Below are 23,827 nucleotides of genomic sequence, written 5' to 3' on the forward strand. Positions count from 1 at the left end.
GAAAATATCCTGGTCGGGACAATGGAAAGTTGTTCTTTTTTTAATCCCAAAGGGGACGTTTATGAGTGCAGCAGAAACAATAAAAAGATTATTTCGTGCCTTAAAAGCTGATGTAAACCAAAAGGACAATTCGCCATCTTTGAATATTGCTGGTCAAAATAATAGGTCAAAATATCTAAATATTTTGACCTATTATTTTCACACATTTGTATACTCATTATGCTCAGCATTTGTGCCAAGTTTGCACCAAATCGGTGATTAGAGCATCATCGTCCTTGCCCGGTTCAGCCCGGTTTTCTCGTGGACACGCTCTTAATTTACCTAGTAAAATCAAAGATATGTTATCTTTGAGACAAATATCTGTGATTATAATTATTTGTCCCTGACGGAGGAACAGCGATAAGCTAGACACTAATGCAGTTTATTTTCTTTGGTAATTATTGGGATAACAGAAACTAATTCGGGTTAATTGTCGATGTGAGGGCAGATTTTTGTAGGTTAAGAGCTAATTTACACTGTTAAGTAAAAAACAGGAAAATTCAACGGAAACAAATTCTATACTAGACACTTTAAACTCACTCTCTCTCTTTCTCTCTCCACTCCTTCTCCCTCTCTCTCTCTCTTTTCCCCTCTCTCGATCTCTTCCTGACTGTAGTCACCTATGAAAATAATTATTTGCGCAATTTGGGCTCTAAAGCGGGGCATTTTTGGCGCGAAGTTTGAAAAGTGATCAACACAGCTTGTTACGATTGTGCACCGAAAGACGGAAATTAATGAATTATGATTTGATTAGAAGCATTTCCAGAGCTCACAGAATCCCTGGCTTTGTCGGAAGGACTTAATTTCAAGAGTAGTCGCTGAACGATCGCTGGTCGCTGAGGCGGTTTAAATGAATATTTGATGTCACAATTAAGAAAAAATACGTTTCTCAGAAGTCGGAATTGATGCAAACACTGAATCGATCGATATTGAATCCTTGCTTAGCATCCAGATCCGAGGATTGAGTTTCGACTAAGTGCGGCAGCCGAAAGAAATCAATCTCACACAAACAGGCCGTCACAAAATTGAGCAAAAGAAAAGCCATGGCCTTTTGTCATGTCGGTATTTCTACAGCAGAAAGCAAAACATTGATTTATTTTGTCGCGTGTAAATTTTCTGGTTTTCTGTCGACAACCCACTCATTCAAAAGCCGATAATTTAGAAAATATCACAATAAACTCGAGTTATCTCTTTCAGTCTCTCCTTATTTGATTCTCATTTCTTAGCCTAAGTTCACCAAGGAAATGTGACTCAAACCAAAGAAGCAAATCTAACTTGGAGAAAGTACAGCCTTATTCAACAGCCGGCTCGCATAAAACGAGTGTTCAGTTTTGCCGTGACGTTACTGCCTTACAGCCAATGACATCACGGCAAAACTGACTACTGACATCAACCCTTTATTCCGACAGCACGATAAAACTGACCATTGACAACAACTCTTTATTCGAATGCGATGATTGCTACCGCTGAGGTTTACGAAATTTCAGTCGCTATAACCGACAACAGTTCTTTGTAACGCAATAATATCACTTACCAGTAACACTTGCTGTTTTCGAGAGGAGCACCAAAACACCTGAGAGAAAAAATGATGAAATTTCATCTTTATATGGATACTTGTAATGTGCATGTATACTCTGTATCACCAGCCGGTAATTATTTTTCCTTCTCTAGAAACTTCGCTGTGTTAGGGCACTTAAAGCTGAGTGGCCCTTCAGTTGATTCGTAAACATTTTTTTTTTACTTCAGCAATTGAGAGTTGTTTCAAATTTTTGTATTTCCTTTGTTCCCTTATGGGACCAACTCTGATCACAAATAGTTCCTATTATGGTGCTTAAATATTAAGTGCGCCATCAATGGCTGGGGTTCCTTTGGATGAGGGCATGAAAGAATGCTTGTGTTTTTTTTTAGGCAAGCCTTCGCGAATAGATTTTTTTTAATTCGCGTAGCACACACAGTACTTATCCGTCTTTTACCAGTCTGCGTTTTACCAATTTACTTATGATGTTTAATTATCCAACTGTGCTTTGTAGAGTACAAATAACGCCCAAAACGTGTACAAGTAGCTCGCAGGGTTTATACTCCAGAGAACCGGTTAGACATTCGCCCACACTGAAATAACAATTTAGCGTGTTGGATAGTAAATCTCTTATTAATATTAGACGTTTTGTTGTGTAGTATCGCTGAGTATTTTTACTCGTCGTTTATGTTTTGACTCGCCCTACGGGCTCGTCAAAATACGGCACAACTCGTAAAAATACTCAACGATACTACATAACAAAACGTTCAATAAGACATATGTATTGTAAAGAAAGTCTATTTTTTTCCATGCATTCGCATAATTTTCCAAACAAATTTTATTTTCCAAGCGAACAGATGTGGCGTGAGAGTGCATCTGTTCTCATTAATCATAAAAAATTGCAATTTCCTTGATTATTTTTCGTTTAAAAAACTCCTATTTTCTACTGTTTTGCCTGTTGAGTTCTTCTTAGACAGTTTGTTATCGAATAGTTTGTTATCGGACAGTTCAATAAGCCAATCACATTTAAAGTTGTAGTTTAAATCAGCCAAATTAGCCTTTGTAAACTTCAGACCAGCATTAAAAAATTTACACCTCTTTTGTAGGTATATTGACTCAAATTTTCTTTTCTTTCATAATTTGGCTATTTTTCTTTTCTTGAAAACTGTAATTTTATTCGTAAATTGGACTCCACTCAGTCCTATCACCGTTACAAATTACGCTATAATAGGCCAATCAAATTAAATTATTTTAAGAGAGGTTGTCACGAAAAATCAAACAACCGGCAACAGTCGAAAGAGCCAAATTTCTATGAATATTAATTTAAAGCCCTCGTATACATGGCAGCACAAAAAACCCCAGAAAAATAACTCTTCAAACGGCAAGTCATCATTTCTACTTCTCATATTTCAAATATTGAACGTTTATTTCACTTAGCACATAAAAAAATAATTTTTTGAAGCTACCCTACTTTTCACACGGCACTTAAGTAAGTGGATAGAAAAATCCGTATTTTATTTCAGATTTAAATAGTGATTATACTTTTTTGGTGAAAACATAGGGGATACATTGTTCTAAAAGTCTGTAGAATAAGTAAGTTTTTCACTGCTTTTACCAGTACAAACGAGGCTTCCAAAAATGGGCTAAATTCGACCTTCGAATGACGCTAATTATGCGTAAATTGAGTTTTATCCATTTTCTCGAAAGCAAAAGAAATTTTCAACAAACTACATATGTTTTGGTTTGTTTTACCTATAGGCCTACCTAGTACTAGAGTATGAACCAATTCGATTTTTTGACCGTTGCCGGTGATTTTTGAATTTGTCTGATTTTTAGTGACCTCTTCTCTTAATTGGTAAAATAAGACTAAATATGTCAAAATAACGGTGAAAATATCATGATCAAAACTGAAATAGTTCCTAAATTGAAATAGTTCATAAACTGAAATAGATCTCAAACTGAAATAGTTCAGTTCAGCAGACTGCCATCATTCCTGTTTTGTTTTGTTTTTGAACACGAAAGTATACCTAATGAGTGCTGCCTGTATTTGAATTTTATTACCGTATTTGAATTTTAATATGTGCAAAGAGCTTTTGCGTAGTGATAATCTCGAAGCGTGAAAACCTTCAAAAACTCGGCCAATCTACCCCATTTTCCCTTCAATGTTTTTCATCTCTGCTCATGTTATAGTTTCGGAAATTTCGGCACTTGGCATGTTTATATACCTTTCTTTGTTTCTTCTGTTGCAATTTGCTGGCCCAGTGCTTTCATGGCACTAACCTCAGCTTACATGGTTTCGAAATTTCAATTTCTAATTTGTGCTGTCACCTACTGGTTGTTCTGTTTCAATTGAAGTCAAGAGCTCGTTTTTATATTCGTGTTACAGGTCATGCAAGACGTGAGGGTCAATAAAAAACAAAATTATATGATGTGGGATGAACTTGTAGTTTACTTGTCTTTTTCCTCCCACAACATATACTTCGCTCTACTTCTATGTATTGAGCACTGTTCTACGAAAATCAAGTCACACTTTATATATATAAATTATATATAAATAGTTATTTATAAATAAATTATATATAAATTATATATATATAAATTATATATCTATATGTATATAAATTATATATATATATATATATAAATATAAAATATATATATATATATGTATATAAATTATATATATATATAAATAAAAAGTCTAAGAAAGTTTAATAAAAAACGTTTCGGTCCGAGACCTTCATCAGTTCTTTTAATTAAGTGCTGTTTGTGCTACCGTGGAGTGAAGTAATGGCATCCCTGGATCAACTTGAACAGATGATTCAGAGGCACGGCGTCACTGTTGGCTCGAGGCCTTTTAACTTGTTATATATATGTATATATATATATATATATATATATATATAATAAGTTAAAAGGCCTCGAGCCAACAGTGACGCCGCGCCAGAAGGATCCAAATGGATTCACAGTGCAAACCTCGATAAATGGTAGGAGAAGTAGTGCGGCACACGAGGACGGACAACTTCGAGCGAAGGAAGACATATACTCAATAAAGTCTAAAAAGTTTAATAAAATACGTTTCGGTCCGAGACCTTCATCAGTTGTAATACAATGACTTAAAAATTCCTTAAATAGATTTATGTAGGGCGTTATAACACAGATAAACAAACACAGTAATTACTACGCGAAAAATTATCACTATAAAAAGAAATAGAAAAATTGTCGAATCCACTGAAAATGTTAAGGAACCCGCGTTGACTTGAAAGGCGAGAATTGTACTAAAATTCCCAATTAAAGCTGAGACTGGGACCTTTGATGCCCGCCCAATTTGAAAAAAATAAAACCCATTAGTTATAGTTTATTCTTTTTTTGGAGTGAAATTCCTGGCGCTTATTCAAGCCGAAGGGTGCCAGAGAGAACAGCTGTGCGCTCCAATGTGCTTCTTTGGTAATTAGGAGTTTCTCGATGTTACCTGAATTGTTGCCTGCACTTGATCAATGCACTTGATCAATGCATTGGAATGAGAAATCGCTTAAATCATGTGGTGTTTTGTTAAAATGTACCGCTACTTCACAGGTCTTTTTCTTAGTGACCATAGCAGACTTGTGGTTGCGAAATCTAACGCTAAAATCATTTGTTGTGGAACCAATGTATTGTAGGCGACATTTCTTGCACGAAGCCGAATAAATTATGTTCTTAGAATAACAGGAAGGTTTCGATCGTATCTTGTAACTTTTTCCTGTTTGAAAAATTAGAAAGGAATTAGATTCAACCAAGAAGTTGCGACAAAGATCGCATCTTGTTCTATTACATTTAAAACATCCCTTGACTCCGGCAACCCCTTCGCTTTCAGTGTTAGGGCCATAACGGGATGGCACCAACAACTCTTAAAGGTTTTTAGATCTGCGGAAGGATGCTATGATGGAATTTGAAGGAAAATGCTCTTTTAACTTGGGATTTGATTCCAAAATACCTAGATGTTTTTAATGATGCGGCTTACATCAGGTAAATTTGGATTAAATGTGGTCACAAATGGGAATAATTTCCTCTTAGATCTGGCCTGAGTCCTAAGTAGATCACTTCTAGGTATGGTAGAGGCCTTACGAAACTGGTCGTCCACTAATTTGGAAGGGTAACCCTGAGTAACCAGATAACCCTTGTATTCGATTATTCTCTTGATCTCTTGACAAGAAAAGCTTGTTCGGAGCAATTTCTTTGTAATCTCGTCGCCACACTATAAGGGATCGCTTTGAAAACGTGTTTAGGATGAGCACTTGATGGTGGGAGATACAGGTGACTATCAGTTGGCTTTGAGTAAACGTCTGTCCTAATAAAACCCTCGATAAGATGTAGAGTTAAATCTAGCACATGGAGCTCTCGTTCGGAAAAAACTAATTCGAATTTTATAGTGGGGTACAAAGAGTTTATAAATTCAGTAAACTCATGCAGTGCCGGAAGGCCTTGTTGCCAGAGATCAAAAACATCATCACGGTATCGCCACCACAAAGCCGGCTTTATGTGGCCAGAGAACTTAGCCTGAAAATCTGTTTCACCCATGTCAAGATCTGCATAACTGCAAGCGTTCTTAGGGCCCATGGCTGTGCCATGAACCTGTAGAAAGAAGTTTTCTCTGAAAACCGAATGATTGCTCTTCAAACAAATTTTAACCGCTTCTAAAATGCAATTAGTGGATGGAAGCTTATTTTCTCTGGCATTCAGTGCCCTCTTCACTGCGGTAAGACCGAGTTGATTATCAATGTTAGGAAACATTGAGACAACATCCCATGAAACCAATAGAGTGCCTTCAGGGAAAGGCCCGGGGCCATTCCGATTAAGCTCCTCAATCCTGTTGAGCAGATCGGTGGTGTCTTTAATGAACGATGGTAATTTACGAGCCAATGGTTGCAGGTAAATTTCAGTGAAGGCCGAGAGATTTTCTATTGCCGTACCGCAGCAAGACGTGATGAGCCTAAGTGGATTCCCTGCCTTATGGTTTTGACATTTCCGAAGGCAACCCCTGGTTTTGCTTCCTTGTTAATTATCCAATTAGCTATTTTGTTTGAAATTTCCCCTTTTCTGACCCATTTGTCACACCAGTTCTCAACGAAAGTCAAATGTCTAATAGTAGGATCCTCCTGCAAGGATTTATAATGCAATTGGTTTTGAAGCTGGCCGAACATTTTATCCTCGTATTCCTCTTTCTCGATTAAAACAAAACGAGAACCCTTATCCTGCATTCGAATTACTACATCAGAATTTCTTAATTGTTTTAAAGCAACTCGTTCTCCTTTGGTTAGGTTATCCCTTGCTAATTTGATATTCTGAGGGTTTATTAAATCACGCCTAATACTAGATAGAAAAAGTTCAAGTTCTGGATACCTTGACGGTGGTGGTTTCCATTTCTTTTCTTTCTGGACTTGAGGAAGGTGACTGGGTGCATTCTGATCATCGCCAGTGTTATCATCAATAAAAAAATGCTGCTGTCCTCAAGCGGGCCTCAAAGATTTCCAAATCGTCATATACACGTTGCCAGTCTACATCGTTTGGCATGGGGCAAAAGGATGGTCCTTTCTTAAGTAGGTTGATTTGGTCTTGGCTAATGGACATGTTTGAAAGGTTGATAGGATCTAACTGATGTGATTCGTTAGAAGTTGTTGTCTGAGGTAACTTGCGCTTTCGACGGAAGAGGTTACGAATAAATGTAAACGAATTTACGTTACGAATAAACGTTTCTTTACTAACCCCTGTAGCCCACAGTAACGACGGGCTTGTGTGGCAGTGTTGTTGGGTAGATCTCTTGAGTTGTTGGCAAGCAAGGAATTGCTTGCCAACAAAAACCCCATGGAACAAAAAGCATTAAACAACTTCATTTGATGTTACAATGGGCTCGTATGACGGTGCGGAAACCTGTGAACTAGTGGGATCGTACTTACTAAACCAACTTCCAGAAGACATCAGAAAACAAATAGGCTTATACAGGGATGACGGCCTGGCGCATTCCAGCAAACACCGAGAAGGATTGAAAAAATTAAAAAAGATATTTGCAAAGTGTTCAGCACCAACGGCTTGAAAATAACTATCGAAGCAAACAAAAAAGTGGTCAACTTCCTCGATGTCACTTTGAACCTAAACAAAGGATCTTATGAGCCATATTCAAAGCCTAACAACACACCTCTGTATGTGCACTGTGATAGTAATCACCCACCTTCCATCCTAAAGAACATTCCCCAAGCGATCAATGAAAGGCTTAGCGAAATTTCATCGGACAGAGTATCCTTCGACAAAGCAGCACCCATGTATCAGCAAGCGTTAGAAGCAAGTGGCTATAATCATCAATTAAAATTTGACACAACAACTAAAGACCAGAGGAGTACAGAAGGGAGAGGAAGACACCGAAATATAACTTGGTATAACCCACCTTTTAGTAAGAACGTTGCCACTAACGTGGGAAAAAAGTTTTTAGGCCTCGTAAAAGAATCCTTTTCGCCAGGGCACTCGCTAAAAAAAATTTTTAATAGGAACACTTTGAAAGTAAGCTATTCGTGCATGCCAAATTTAGAAAGAAAAATCGACGCCCACAACAAGTCCTCCCTCGCAAATAATTCTCAATCGCAAGAAAAATCATGCAATTGTAGAGACAAACACTTGCCCGTTGCGTGGCAATTGCCTAATTCAAAATGTGGTCTACCAGGCCACAGTTAAAGGTCCCTTGGGAACCCAAACGTACGTCGGCCTTACTGCGAACCAATTTAAAACAAGATTTAGAAATCATACAGCTTCATTTAGACATGAGAACAAAAGGAACGCAACAGAGTTGAGCAAATATATCTGGTCCCTAAAGGATGCTGAAACGGAGTTTTCCGTGAGCTGGAAAATAATAGCTCGCGCCAGGCCGTACTCAAATACCACAAAGAGATGCAATCTTTGCATAGCTGAAACATTTTTTATCATATGCAGAACAGGGGCGGGCACCCTAAACAAAAGGAACGAACTGGCGAGTGCGTGCCGGCACTCAACTAAATATTTGATAAGGCTGCTCAAACCACCTACTTAAAAAGATCGTTAGTTAACTAGTGTATTATCTACCTGACGAGAGGGGACTTTTAACCCTCTCGAAACAGATCTGTAGAACCAAGTTTTAATTTTTATTTTCCTAAATAATCGTTTACAAAGCTCCATATGATTGTAGAGCACTCTCCGACTCAAGGATAAGGTTTTTTTACATTTTTACATTTATATATGTATATATATATATACAGATTAAATCTGTATATATAGTAACAGAAACCCTGTGTCGTCTTGTTTGATCGCTACGTACTGTATTAAGCTCTGCACATGTGTATTGAGCACTGTTCAACGGTATCGGCTACTACCTCACATGCATATATATATATATATATATATATATGTATATATATATATGAGCAAAATAAGCGAAATAGGCAACGTAGGATCCATGACAGTGCTCGACAATGAAGGAGCGATTACAGTAGCAAATGGACTACTCAAGTGACGCACATATGGATTTTAATACAGCCTGTTTCGTAGACCAACAAAAGTTGATCCACTCATCAGTTAAACTCCATACTCCATACATGTATACATGTATGGAGTTTAACTGATGAGTGGATCAACTTTTGTTGGTCTACGAAACAGGCTGTATTAAAATCCATATGTGCGTCACTTGAGTAGTCCATTTGCTACTATATATATATAACTGCATATATAGTGCATATATAGTGCATATATACTGCATATATATATATAGTAGCAAATGGACTACTCAAGTGACGCACATATGGATTTTAATACAGCCTGTTTCGTAGACCAACAAAAGTTACTTACTTCGTTCTGCAGTTAGTTATATATATATATATATATATATATATAACTAACTGCAGACAGTACTGTTTCGGCCTTCTGGGCCTCATCAGTGCAGTGCTGATGCTAGGATGGGGGAGAACCGAGACGGTCACCCCAAACGACCCAACCTTTGTGGTATCTTTATTATACATATATATATATATATGTATAATAAAGAATAGTCTGTTTATGTGCAAAGAGCTTTTGCTTAGTTAATTGAACCAAATAACACGTTGTTTTCACAAGTTTTGCTGATAGTGAATAAAATCTGTACCGTTGTTCTTTCTATCAATATTTATGCCTTCGGGAAATTGTTTGAGACCAGTTCAGACGCATGACTGACACTGTACAAATATTCTCTTCTTCACCTTTTCCAAAGATTTATAAAATTTTCCGAGTTCAAAGTGATATGGATTTTGACTAAACAAAATTAGCGGGAATTGCGCATGAGAAAAACGAAGTAAGTAAATCGAGGTATCAGCCACTTGTAAACTGAATACCTATGAACAGAGTCACGCGAATGATTGTATCAATGATTCTTGATAGAAACGCACAGGCATACACAGGGGCAAACGTAATGCGGTGCGGTTGCCAATTACCGTGCTCTGGAGTTCCGGTTGAGACCATAATACAATTGAACTTGAGCCTGTCTTGTTAATAAGGTTGATCATTTAACCGTCTTAACATTTATCGCACGATGACGGATTCTGGTATCGCCCTCAATAATTATCATGCAATAGAGCTCTCGAGCCACAAATAGCCCCAAATGAGCTTGAATGAAATTTTCTTAAAAAGATGAACTTATTATGAAGAGTGCTTACCTCCAAGAGGAAGCATATATGCTCCAAGCTTCGTTCCAGTGCTTTAAACATCCTACTGAGTAATCAGTTTCCCATTCCACAACACTGAGTTCCTTTTTTCAATAGTAGATCACACTTTTTCAGAGGGTACAATAGAACGTCTGTAGCATATGCAAATCAATTCCCCTTGAAATGAGATACAGTATGGGCGTATAAAGGTGAAAGTAGTACGTCGATTTAAGTTAGCTTGAAACAGTTCAGTCCGAAACACCCACCGACTATATTCAAAGCGCTCAAAAACCAACTTTCCCTCTTTGCAATTGAACTAGGGCACGAAGACTTTCAACAACGTGTGACACAATTTGTCTGCGAATATGAAAAAATAAAATTTCCATTTTGGGGTCGATGCCCCTATTTAGACAAATAGAGGTTTCCTTTCAGCTAACGAGGGAAAAGGAAACATTAAGATACGGACCTTATGGAGAAAGGGACGGTACTGCGTTTCACGCATGTCACGCGTTTGTAAATATGAAATAATTCTATTCGTACGATAAAATCATGCTTGTTTCTGGAGGGAAATAAAATAAAAGGCGCGAGTTCAGTCTCTTAAATAGAATTGCCGTTCGTTCATTATCATTTTCTTTCAAAAATATAAAATTTTTAATGCAGCTATACACTGTTCAAATTGTAAACACCTGAAAAACCAACAAAAATTGTAAACACCTGAAAAACCAACAAAAAGTCAGGACCACTTCTTTTCGTATGAGAGACATACGTTAATTGTTTCGTTTACATCCTTTCCTAGACTATCTGGATCTTAGAAGCATTCTTAAAATAATCTCTATAGGAGGCGCTTTGTAAAAGTCTTTCCTTTCTAAGAATCATACAGCATTATTTTCACATCTTATAATTTTAATTGGAAAGTTTTCTGTGATGAGAAGATCATCTTAAAGAACTCTTGCCACATTCACTTCAAACTCTAAAAGAAGAGCAGGAACAGCAATCATTGACGAACTGCTATGTGCGACATTTCTATCGCGTGATAGTTGACAAGGGCTAGTTGACCTAGTTGTTTTAGTACAAAATCTGTCAGTTCTTCAAAACTTAACAACAATACATGATCATGTTTTTATTTTACTTTGTTTACAAAAGCACTCTTGGGCTGTTCACTCTTCTTACTGTCAATCGTTACGAAAAAAAAAAATCCCACAACACATCATTAAGTTAAGTTTTCAACCTGTGGCATGAAAGTCTCATTTCACTAAGGCCGTTTTTCGTTTCTTAGCGGGAATTACTTATCTTACATAAAATGACTTTACCTTTAGCCTTATTCCAGGTAGTTCTAAGACAAACAGGAGAGGGCTACATCGTGGGTTATATCAAACCACAATAGTAAATAATTCACATTCGCTTAAAAGCCATCCTATGCCTTAAGATGGATAAGTTATGGGCGAAAGAATTTTTGCATAAGGCGTAGGTTAGTTTAATTAACTAAGTTCTTCTATATTGCTATGTCATCAAAAGGGGACTGTTGGTCCAAATGGTCAACGGGTTCGATTTTTTGGATTGCCTAAAGATGTTTCTGTGGAAAAAGTTTGGATTGCAAAAAATGAGAGTCCTTTCACATTATCCTCCCTTAATCAAGTCAGATGGAATGCTTATGCACCAAAGTATGGCGGCTATTTGAGCAAGCATAAGAGGACGAGAAGAACTCTTACGTATGAATCTAACAGTTTGAAGTGATTTAGTAAAAAGGCGTCTCAGTTGGCTCGTTAACGCTAAAAGTTTAAAATTCTTCACGAGCGCGAAAAATTCTTCAACTATCTATCCATCCATCTAGGAAGATCATCTATACGGGTTTCTCAGGCAGGGAACTCCACGATCAATCCAGCATTAAAGGAGAGAGGCAATGACATTCGAACTGTTTGACGGGATTACTGCTGACTCGCAGCTTAGGCTCCACAGGCTCCTCTCAATAGAAAAGTTTGCAGTTATTCGCTTAGGAATTTGCGGAAGTTTGATCGCCTCCTCGAATCTGAACTGAACTTAGTGTATAATTGTAAATTTTCCTGGCTTAAGTTTCGTTTTGATCCTTTCTCTTACACTTTTAGATATACAGTTGGACTTACGTCAGGACTACGTTGCCATATAATAGACACTTTTACTTAGACAGTTATATCGATGTTGCAGCAACACTAAATTTAATCCCGCCTGTAGCTGTACTGTTTCAGTTAAAAGAGTATCTATCTATCCCTCTAAGAAAGAAATTTCCGGAAGCATAGTCCCACGTCTTCTAATGTTTTTCAAATGTTTGTAAAACTGGTGGAAGGAAGAACAAGCGTTGAAGGTAAATTAGGTATTTAAGCTTGTGCAAAACTGCCATGTTACATCAGGTTATTCTCCTAGAGCGAGGAGGAGGGAGGAACTAGGAACGAGGATGATTCCTGATCTACTAAGAGCATCACCCATGTCCAGCTAATTTTGATTTGGCAACCTGGTGACTTTGTTAACAAAACATTTGTACAACCAGATAAAGAACTGGTCTCTCTCAGAATCAAATAACTTGCAAAAGGAAAATTATCCACTGCCTTAAACTTTTGCATGCAGTTGGCAATCAAGGGGAATGAACAAAATGTAATTTTAGAGGTAACAGCATTTTTTGTTTACATGGTAACAATGGCTGCTTGTTCGCGGCTTAAGAGTCCTATTTTCATGAAAAACTAGACCCTCGAGGAGCGTTCACTCGGGCTTTTATAGCCATGGCGTTCACACCAAACACGAGTAAAATTATAACATAGCTTGTAAATTCGTGCCATCAAATTCAACTACGCGAGCGTGCTTCAATTTCCCCTTGTGCACGCTGGTGACTTCAGCAAACAAATGCCTCGCGAACAATTTTTTTTCTCGCAAGTGACTTCAGCACTTTTCATTAAAATAAAAACAGGAAAAAACTTCCGCAAAAAAGTTAAACTAGACATGGCAACAAGCGAACACGCCGATGAAGATCTGCCTACTTTTTCTTTGGGAATGGATTTTTTAACTCCCGAGAAAGAACCCCGAGAAAGGGAAAACAAAACAATCAACGGTTTCGTCTCGTTTCGCAACTCTTCATTTCTACGCATGAATTCACCAGTCATTTTTTGACCAATCTGAGACAAGATCATTGAAGCAATACTTTCCGAAACAAAATAAACAACGTATTGAAGCGTAAGAGGGGGAATTTCTGCCCTTTATACATTAACTACAGCGTTGAAAATGTTATAAAACAATTGGTTTATGTTTTAGCTGTGCGTTCATCGAGACTTGAAGCACTTGGGAAGTTTGGAAAGCACCCAAGAAGCTAGAGTTGCTCTCGGCTGCGCCTCGAGCAACTCTTAGGCATCTCTCCTGCTCTCCAAACTTCGCGCGTGCTTCAAGTCTCGATGAACGCACGCTAACGCATGAACCAATTGTTAATAGTGATTATGTACGAAATACTAAATCGTACTTTACTTTAAAAACCAGTAACAGAAACAGGATATTTTACGTAAGAGCTAAGCTTATGTATTTAACCTTACTATTTAAGTTGCTTCTGTTAGTATCCTTATCCAATTCGCTATTGTTAGCGCCACCTTCGAAGTTGTGTTCACGAACATTCTTGACATTTTCAGCAAGTGAGGTGCTCGTCTCAGCATCATAGTTTGTTGTTAAATAGGCTGTCAGGGTTTTGCCACTATTTTCGTAGTTTGAACGCACACATGGCTCATTTGTTATCTCGTGAGAATAGTATGAACTTTGCACACTTGGCTAGCTTTCAAGCAATGAAATATCCACATCATTTAGCGTGGGCCTACCACAAACGGCGTGTGCGTTTGCATGTGCGATGAGCTTGTAAGACAGGAATCTTTGCAAAGCAGTCTTCACAAAACATAGCATTCTGTAAATTATGCTGTTTATGAAGAGCGAGCTCACGATAACACAAGTTGTCGCACTCTCATCCCCAGTTTCCGCGCTTTACGCAAGGAACGCCTGGGACCATGATCCCCCTTTTGGCGACTAAAACGGCTTGCATTTTCAGACTCGGGCTTTCCTACGGAAGCCCGAGTAAAAAACACCGCCACGAAAGTTAAAATGTTTATTTCTCCGTCGCAAGCTCAAAACAAATTAAAAATTGGTAATTCTACCGTACATAGTGACATCTTTCGTCCTTATTCTAATGCATTTAATTTTTCCTCAGAGTCTAAGCTATTATTCATTGCGGTACAGTTTCGGTCATTTTAACTCTAGGATAAACAGGGAAAACGTTTATCTAAATTTCTCTGAAGTACACCGATTCTGGAAATGAAACTAAGCATCAAGTTGCTAAATATGCAAAGTCTATGCGGGAGGCCGCAAAGTGTTCAAACCGTTCGGCAATCAAACATCGTGGACATGTACCTAACTACACTATCAAATCCTCGACGTTTGCATACAACTGCTTGTTGTACATCCTCATGTCGATCAGCCTCTGTGGAGAAAAGGGATTCAATAGTATTATAAAACTGAATGTGTTTCCCCTTTACATTATTTGCAATTATATCCACATCAGTAATCAGCTTTTCCCGCCTAAGAAAATACAAGGAGGTAGTATTTAAAGCGTCATCATTCGCCACTTTTTGTGTGTCTCAATGTAGTTTTCCAATGATCTCGTCATCTTTCATATCATGACCATAGAGATTTTTTTTTCCTTATTGAAACATTTTGTTTTGCCTCTTGTATACTATATGCGCTATTATTTGTGGAGCGTAAGCTCCGGTGACATAAAAAGAAGAAGCAATCCAAACTTCCCACAAATTGGAAGAGATGGCTACATATCATTTGGCCGTCTGAAGGACAAGCTGCTAATTTAGAGACTATATGTAGCTCAATGCAATCCTATATAGAGGGAAATTTCCATGTTCATCACAATTCTCACCTTGTGTAGAGTTTCCATGTCTTTAAGCTGGGTTTTCAATTCAGTGAAAGCTGGTCTTTCATCCGGGTCATTTTTCCAGCATCTCATCATGATCTGATATCTAGTAATTTTCATATGGAAAGCGTATCATTTGATCTTGCCAACAACAAGCATAATTTACGTGCGAGAGTTTATAAAACATTTCATGTTGAAATGAAGGAGAAATAGTCAATAAAAGCTTACAATTCATCATCCACGTGTTGTGGTTTAGGCATTCTGTATCCCTCTTCAAGTAAGTTTGCAATTTTTTTTCCATCCATTCTTGGGTAAGGTGAACCGCCTGAAAGAGAAAAACAAGACAATCAGAATGGAAATGTGTCGAACAACGACCAAGACTGAAAGCACCATCTATGTCATCTGATGGAGTAGGGTTTACGTACCTTAGCAGAATGCATTTGTTTTCGTGAAACCTGTTATCATGCCGTTTCCCGAGTGTTTTGCATTTGCGTGTTAATTACCTGTAAGTGTTTGTACGTTTCATTCGTTGTACTGTGTACCTGTGGGTCATGTTTATATCGTTGCGTAATGTTACGTAACTTATGTCGAGTAAATTGCTGAGTTTTGTGGATAAATTTAGTCCTGAGGATCAATGTCCATGTACACCTTTTGGAAGCAGCTACTTCGTTTTCTAGATGCCTATAAAGATATGCATGCTAATCGTTTTCTTTTTTGCGAGTTTATTTGGAAGTTTTCCTATGGATTTCCCTGCTAAAACTTAGTAGCATAGAGTTGTGGATATTTCAAATAAATGGATAAGCTCAGCCGTAAATTTCTATTAGATGTTACCTATGGTGAAAATCTCGTAAAGGACAACTCCATAACTCCATCTGCAAAGAGGCAAGCGAACATGAGTGAAATAGCTGGGAAGACTGTAGAAACCAATCCCTGCCTAGTCCCAGTCCGCGCGGCTATCCTTAAATAGTTCCACTTTCGCGCTCCTTCGTGCGGGTTAAGCAAATGACAAAGGGTTCGCTCTAGTTAGCAAATAACTTTACGTTCTTATGCTGTTTCGTCGTTTTCCCAAATCGTCAGGTAAATTTCCACTTTCATCATTTTATTCGTATTTCCTATGTTGTTCCTAATGTTGTAATTACTTGTTCAAGATGCTAGAATTGCTCTCGGATGCACCTAAAGAAACTCTTACTCCTCTTGCGCTCTCTCTCTCCCGCGCGTACATCCAGAGCTCTGTGTGTACATCTTGTTCAATAGACGTCATCTCTAAAGGATATGATCAGTTGTACTTACACGTCACTTTTGGTGGTATAGTTACCATACAACAACGCCTCATAAGCTGTCCACTTCACTGGAAGACGACCCTAAAGATTTGTGAAACAACAAAAATAGCGAGCGAGAAATCAAAGACAAAATAGCTAAATAGTGCTTGTAGATGTACCTTTTATTCTCTTATCAGGTCCAATCTAAAGATTTCATGATCGAAACTATGAACACGTCACCTCTAACACAAGAAGGTGATTATGCTGTATGTTGTGTCACTGAGCACCTGCATTTTTGTGTCACCTTTGATCGTTTATAAATGTTTTCCTGATGCACATCTCTGGCCATTCCAAAGTCTGTCACTTTACACGTTTCATTTTGTCCAACCAACACATTACGGGCTGCAAGGTCTCGGTGGATGATCTAAAGTAATGGATTGTTAAAGCAGAAATGACACGAAAGCGAGAATTAGTAATTATAGGAGATAAAAACTAAAAAAAAACTTCAATTACGGAATAATTAATAGTGTGCGTGTTCTTTATACCCCAGGTAGTAACATTTTAAAAAGTACTGGTATTGTTACAATTTGAATGAGAATTGACCACTACAATTTTTAAATGAAAATGGGATGGTACTCCCCGAAGAAAAAGCCATAGATCAGACACAAAGAATTTGTTAACACCTAGGAGGCGTGTTCTTTTTAAGATATGACATAGTGTTTAAGAAAAAATAAAATTACCATGACGCTACACCTCAGGAGGAAGATTCAGAATTAATTTATCTTTTGTATTTTTAACTTACAGATTTTGAGGACAGGTAACTCATGCCCTCAGCGATTTGCCAAGCAAACTTCATCAGCTGCTGTGACGTCAGATCTGTTTCTGGTTTGATATCCGGGTCTTTATAGTAAGTGTCATTTAATCCACGGCTTTTTCTCAGGTAACCCAGCAGATCTCCAAAAGGAACATACTCAATCAATACCAGGAGTTCCTCTGCAAACACACACACAGAAAAAGTTTTGACGAGGTAGTTTTACGAATGAAATGACAAGGAAAATGTGTATGGCATCATTAAAACACACAACCAAAACATACCAGATTCAGTAACACATCCGAGAAGTTTCATGACGTGAGGATGTGGTTTAAGGTTCTTCATCGTTTCAAGTTCTTTCATCAAATCTTTCTTGTCCGATTCAGCAGCGTTAGCTGAAGAGTTAAAAGCAAATTTTAATGGTATACACCGAATCTAAATATGGCGGACGGCGCGGGGAGAATGGGTCGTACGTCACGTAAACGAGGCTGGTCAGTCATCAAGTTTTCCCACCGTCTTTGATATTTTTGCTGAAAACATGGAAACTGATCTTACTGAGGAAGATATTTTTTTTTTTTTTTTTTTTTTTATCAAAGAAAATCTCTCTTTACTTACACTTCTGTGTCATTTTTTTTTTTTTAATACAGCATTGTTTATTACACTTACACATGTACTTACACTATAATTACTTTTTACACCATGTTTAAACTACATTAACTTACACTACTTACAATACATATATAACAATACAGTTACACTAGTCAAATTTAATTACAGTTGATCTATTTACCACATTATTGTTTGCATGTTAATTGTCGAGTAACTACTGAGAATTGTGTTTGCTATTTAAACTACAAGGGAATTGATTTTCCAGAAATTAATAAACTGTTAAATAAAAAAGATAGCGAAGAGGTCAAGATACAAAGTTGAAAAAAAAAAAAAAAAAAAAAGACAATACAATTTTATAACGACAGAAAAAATTTCCATTTGTTCCTGAACTCCTTCTCGTTATTACAAGTGACAGCAATATATTTTTCTAGATAAATTTTGTCGCGCACAAGTGAGACGAAATCATCGAAACGGCAATTTATGGTATTTAAAGCGTTAACATATAAAAAATATTTGCCTAGAATAATGAGATGGTTGAGGGCTAAACAGTAGGTGTGACAGCGAATAATTCCGAACATAATCTCCAGTTCTGACAGTGACAGTTTCATATTACTAGAGGTTGAGTACCACTCCTGGAATCTATTCCAAAAAGAACTTGCTTGCTTACAGTTTATAAACAAATGCCAGACGGTCTGGTGCTCAGATGAAGGAAGATATTGTGGGAGCTAGCCTCTGTGGAAGACAGCCCTGTTCTCTTAAGAACGACGAGCTTCGTTTCTGGCTCAAATGTCGTGGAGATTCTCCGAAAGGTCTCAAAACGAAAGCGCAACTTGTTAAGCGGTAGGTGAGACAGACTGATAAATTCACTTGCACTTCTTTCTAAGCTTTACTTTCGGAGATAGTTGAAACATTCGAAGCGATTGCAGTTTAATTGAAAGAAAAATAAAAGGGGATTATCACTTTATAAAAGTCAGCAATATTACAGAATTGTTATAGTTGGATTATTAATAAGAATTAGGACCGTTTCGCGCTTCTCCACTCGTCAAACTTGTCAACCTTCTCTTAATACGAGTTTGTTTGGACGAAATCACTCAATATCAGCAGTCATTTAAAATGTGCAATGTTATTTATTGTTTTGCTGCTTTAGATTTATATAAGGGAACTTTTTTTTCAGAGTCGAAAAATACATTAAATCCGGCAGAGATAAAAGTGTGATCGACCAAGATGACGACATGGACATATCTTCATTCTCAAGAGTACCTTTACAAGAAATCTATGAATATCCATTATTTCCTTTGATGGATAACCAAGATGATGTTTACACAATACCAGAAGAACTTGAGGAAGCAAAGCAGAGATTACTAAGAGACATTAAAGTGGACAAATCTCAAGTGAATGACATTGAAACTAAAACAAGAGGGCAATCAGGCAGTGAGGAATGGAAAAGGGAAAGAAGGTTTAGATTTACTGCTTCCAATTTTGGATTGATTGTGAACAGAAAAAAACAACATGATTCCCTTGTTAACAACCTTCCACATCCAAAACCAATAAATAACAGATGTACCAGGCATGGGAATCAGTATGAAAGTACTGCAATAAGACAATACCAGAAGTACATGCATTCAGTAAAAAACCGGTTTTGGTTTACAAGTCAGGTCTTGTTGTTTGTTTAACCTCACCATACCTTGGTGCCTCCCCAGATGGCAAAGTTGTAGACAAAGGCTGTAACTCACCTTTTGGGCTTATTGAAGTCAAATGTCCAGAGACAAAGTTTATGGTAACACCCCTTGATGCTTGTTCTCATGATGGGTTCTTTTTAGAAAATTGTGATGGCCAGCCAAAGCTGAAACGAGACCACTCTTACTACAAACAGGTACAGGGCCAGCTAGGAATCACAGGAGCCAAGTGGTGTGATTTTGTTGTTTGTAAAAGCAGAGGAATGAGCATTGAGAGAATCCCATTTCAGGAACAGTTCTGGCTCAATCTACAACAACGTCTGAAAGATTATTACTTCACACACTTTATCTCCAGAGCAGCCAGTGAGTTTAGCAAAAGTCAATGACTTGTTTCAAAACCTTTTATGCAAAACATAAAAATGACATTCTAATTCATGGATACAGCAACTTTCCTAGGACATAGGATATAATCATGTTCAGAAAATATAGAATACTATTTTGCATAATAAACCATAAACTGACTGCAAATTGAAACAATGAGTTGACAATTAGTTAGGTTACATTTCATTTGGCCTGATTATATAAAGTGCCAGGGTTTACCAGTGTGTTTTGTCTCCCCTGCTAGTTAAAGGAAAAAGAAAGCAGCTTGGTCAGCCCACTTCATAATAATCAGGACCTTGTATCACACTTAAATTAAGTTGTATCTTTAAATTGCATTGTGTTGTTCTCATTGTGATCTATCTATGATACCCTTGGATGGCTAATTTAATCACTTATATCAAAGCTGTGCAACTCCAGCAAATTACTGAAAAGAGTAATAATTGAGTGATTTTTCTTCTAATTTGTGAGTGACATTAACAAAAGAAAACAGAGTTTTAACACTAATGCTGACTAATAGTTAGGATATTCGTTTAAAGATGATGAAAAAAACACTGTAATTGTAATAGCCATGTATTGGCACTACATTTTTATTACCTTTGAAAGAAATGAAACTTAACAATTACCAAATGTACCTGTGTATCTTAGTTACAGGCTTTAGTACAATACTTGATACAAATGAAATTTAAGAAAAGCTTGTTTTTGGTTAAGGATGAAAAGTAGATTTCCATATGGGTATGTTAATAAAGGCGTTATGGTTAACACATTGAATATGTAAAGTGCGTACTGATTGTCATATTGATATACATGCTTGACCGCACAAAGTATGGTTGGGTCATTCATTCTGATATGAGAGGGTCATGTGTATTGCATAGGAATGTGCATACAGACCACATTTGATTAACCACTCCAAACATGCTGAGGGGAATCACTTTGTCCCAGATATGAAAGTTCTTTATTTTGTTAATAGCCCTCTCAACATGAATTCTTACGCTAGCTATTTGCTTGGTTTTGACAACATTTTCAGCAGACTGAATCACCTCCTAAAAATGGTGGGATGTTGTTCTGGACACCCAAAGGTAACAAGTCATCAATTTGAAACCCTTTGTCTGCCATGACCTGGTCACCACATTCAAAATCTTGAGCCAGGAACCCACTCCTTGTTACAATTTCTCGGTCACTGATGCTCCCTGTGTAAAGCTGGCTGATAAATGTTATTGCCCTGCTGGGAGCAATACCGATCAAGGCCTTTAAGGTGACATGGTTTTTATACGAGCTAAAAAGTTCACTGTTTAAAAGCAAACTGCTAGGCATTTCACATCTCACTTCTGTGCGGTCTATTATGACTCTTGTGTGAGGGTATTTTTCCTTGAATATAGCTGGCATAGTCTCATCAATAGTCCTCCTTGAAGGCCATATGCATATAGGAGCAAATTTAAGGTACATGAAGTTTATCCAAGTAACAAAAATCCTGCTAATGGTTGACTGCCCAACACAATACAGATGAGCCAGATGTAGTTCTGCAAAGTCTCTCCTGAGTCGGCATATTGCAATGAAGAACTGGTCCCTTGGTTTGATTTTGCATTTGAGTCCCCTCTTGTTGCTCACATATTGTTCAGTCTGTTCACTCCCTTCTTCATAAAAGTCATCTGGTAAGTCTGCACTTGCTTTTTCTTTGGGTCGTATGTTTTCACAATCTGTTCCTGGATCAAGGTATTCCAACATCGCGTTAAAGACGTTTATGTTTGGAAAACCAGTATAAAAAGCAACATCTTGGTCACGATCGAACCGATCAACACAAAATGTCCTCGATTCTAGGCTCGAGTTGGTGTCTTCGAGGCTCCTTACTTTTAATTGGAGACTTTCGTTTTCTTTTAAAAGTTCCTCGGAACGTCTCTTCTGTTCAGCTAACACTTTCTCAAGACACACCAATTTGTCTTGTAATTCCTTACAAGAAATACAAGTGTTATCATCATCCGTACAATCTCCAGAATGTTCCTCTTCATCGACAGCCGATTCAGCAATAACACATTTCTTCTCCGTATTATATCCAGAATGTTGCTCTTCTTCTACAGCCGATTCAGCAATAACACATTTGCTCTCCGTACGATCTCCAGAATGTTGCTCTTCTTCTAGAGCCGAATCAGCAATAACAGATTTGTTATTTTCTGCTGTTTTGTTCAACTTTCGCTTCTTGGACGACGATGCAGTCGAACGCAATCGGTTTTTGGGCGGCTTTCTCTTCTTTGGAGAAACACTCCAGATAAATCTCGACGGAACTGACGTTTCCAATGGATGAACCCGTCCAGTGAATGTTTTTCTAAGATCAGAGGGCTTGAAATGTAGCGAGCAAACTTTAGTTTGTCAGTTATTTCGAAATCCCTCCCTTCGTCGCGTCGAATGGCGTGGATCCATTGTTTTCTCCTTGAACGCTCCTTTGGGAAGTTGAAAAACGAAACTTTTTCGCCTTTTCCCGACTTGTAACCTCTCTGAGTGCAACCAACAACGCAGCAATACGAAGGCATAGTTTGAACGAGGTACAATCTCGACACAAATCAATAAAAAGCTTCGTATAAAAACTAGTTCAATGGATATAAACATTTGAAACATTTGTGTTTGCAGAGCTGTCGACTGACCAGCCTCGTTTACGTGACGCAAGGCCCAATCTCTCCGCGCCATTCGCCATATTTAGATTCGGTATATAAAAAATGCCTAAGCAACAATATAAGTTATTAGATAGCAAATGGCGGAAGAAAACTTAAAACTAAGACATGTGCCATTTAAAACCAGCAATTGAATTTATCAGGATCAATATAACTAAAGAAAACAATACAAAATGTATATGTTTAGGTTAGAACATTGCTCACATTTAAGCATCTTTACAGCTACTGTAGTCGTACCAGGCCTCCCTCTAAGTCCTACTGCCGTTCCCTTAGCAACTTGTCCAAAAGCACCTTTACCAATGACTTTTTCTATGGTCACGTGATGTCGTGGAACTTCCCAGGAGCGTGTCAGGGGATGAAGAGGGGCGTAATCAGCACCCGATCTAGTATTTTGTAGTTGTCTATTATCGTTGCTGACCTCTTTGAGCTCCATGTATTCCGCTGGAGGTTGCGTGAGTGTACTTGAATGGGGCAGACTTAGCTCGATATCGCGTTCTGCCGCCATATTCTGTTAAACCAATATAGCCTTCCAACTCATTAATAAATAAGTCTGTTGTAAACAAGTCTAACAAATTCTCAAAAATATGTCATATCGGGTAAAAACAACAGTTTACTCATCTTTATCAGACGTACGTTTATGTTCTTTCTTTATTATAACTAAAATCAATAAACAGTATGTTGTACAATATCGCAAACGATCATGTTTCATAAATTCATGGAGATTTCCAAAATCCACGTCAAAATTACAAACTGCAACCCCAATATAGGAAGGTTAGTGGACATATACACACTCAGAAAGACTATCATCACGCTTATCTCCCTCACTGCTGATTAGAAAAGAAGACATCGAGAAAGTAAGACAGAAAAAAAAACACGAGAAAAGCTATCAAGGAAATTATTCTCGACCAGAAGTTGAAATTTTGGTTATCTATGAGTACACAAGACTACAGAGAGCAAATCCAGCGAGAAGCTTCACCTCATCCTAGGACAGAGTCCCTACCCATTTTTACGCGTTCTTGTAAAATCCTGCTTATTTTCTTTCACAGATTGTCTATTTTACTAAAGAGAGCAGATGTAAAGAAAGATCACACAATTTCTCCCCACACCGATGTGACGATAATGTCTGCGTTATAACTTACGTTGCAAGTACTTCTTTCATCCTCACAAGTCCTAGAATTAAGAAATAAAATGATTATGATGCATACACTAATAGTGATTACCATAGTAATTACGACAATAATGATAATGAAAATAACTATAATTGTGATGAAAATGGACAGTTTGAT

At 37.6% G+C, this 23,827-nt stretch overlaps 1 protein-coding gene and 1 pseudogene across 2 annotated transcripts in view; both read right to left on the bottom strand.

The window, feature by feature from the left end:
* Positions 1 to 4,902: 4,902 nt before the first annotated feature.
* On the bottom strand, positions 4,903 to 7,017 carry LOC148727012 (uncharacterized; annotated as a pseudogene).
* Positions 7,018 to 14,318: 7,301 nt separating this feature from the next.
* The window catches only part of LOC111334286 (proto-oncogene tyrosine-protein kinase receptor Ret-like), a 30,805-nt gene continuing 21,296 nt past the window's right edge, over positions 14,319 to 23,827 (bottom strand). For both annotated transcript variants that reach the window (XM_088727267.1, XM_088727268.1), the window contains 10 exons: positions 23,681 to 23,711; positions 22,746 to 23,049; positions 17,500 to 17,610; positions 17,207 to 17,397; positions 16,709 to 16,828; positions 16,436 to 16,506; positions 15,977 to 16,017; positions 15,374 to 15,470; positions 15,152 to 15,251; positions 14,319 to 14,704 (listed from right to left, as the gene is read on the bottom strand). In XM_088727267.1, coding sequence (XP_088583393.1) covers positions 14,639 to 14,704; positions 15,152 to 15,251; positions 15,374 to 15,470; positions 15,977 to 16,017; positions 16,436 to 16,506; positions 16,709 to 16,828; positions 17,207 to 17,397; positions 17,500 to 17,610; positions 22,746 to 23,049; positions 23,681 to 23,711 — 1,132 coding nt within the window. In that variant the 3' untranslated portion in view covers positions 14,319 to 14,638. The remainder of the gene's footprint in view (positions 14,705 to 15,151; positions 15,252 to 15,373; positions 15,471 to 15,976; positions 16,018 to 16,435; positions 16,507 to 16,708; positions 16,829 to 17,206; positions 17,398 to 17,499; positions 17,611 to 22,745; positions 23,050 to 23,680; positions 23,712 to 23,827) is intronic.

This window comes from Stylophora pistillata, chromosome 7, assembly GCF_964205215.1.
Source record: "Stylophora pistillata chromosome 7, jaStyPist1.2, whole genome shotgun sequence".
NCBI lineage: Eukaryota > Metazoa > Cnidaria > Anthozoa > Scleractinia > Pocilloporidae > Stylophora > Stylophora pistillata.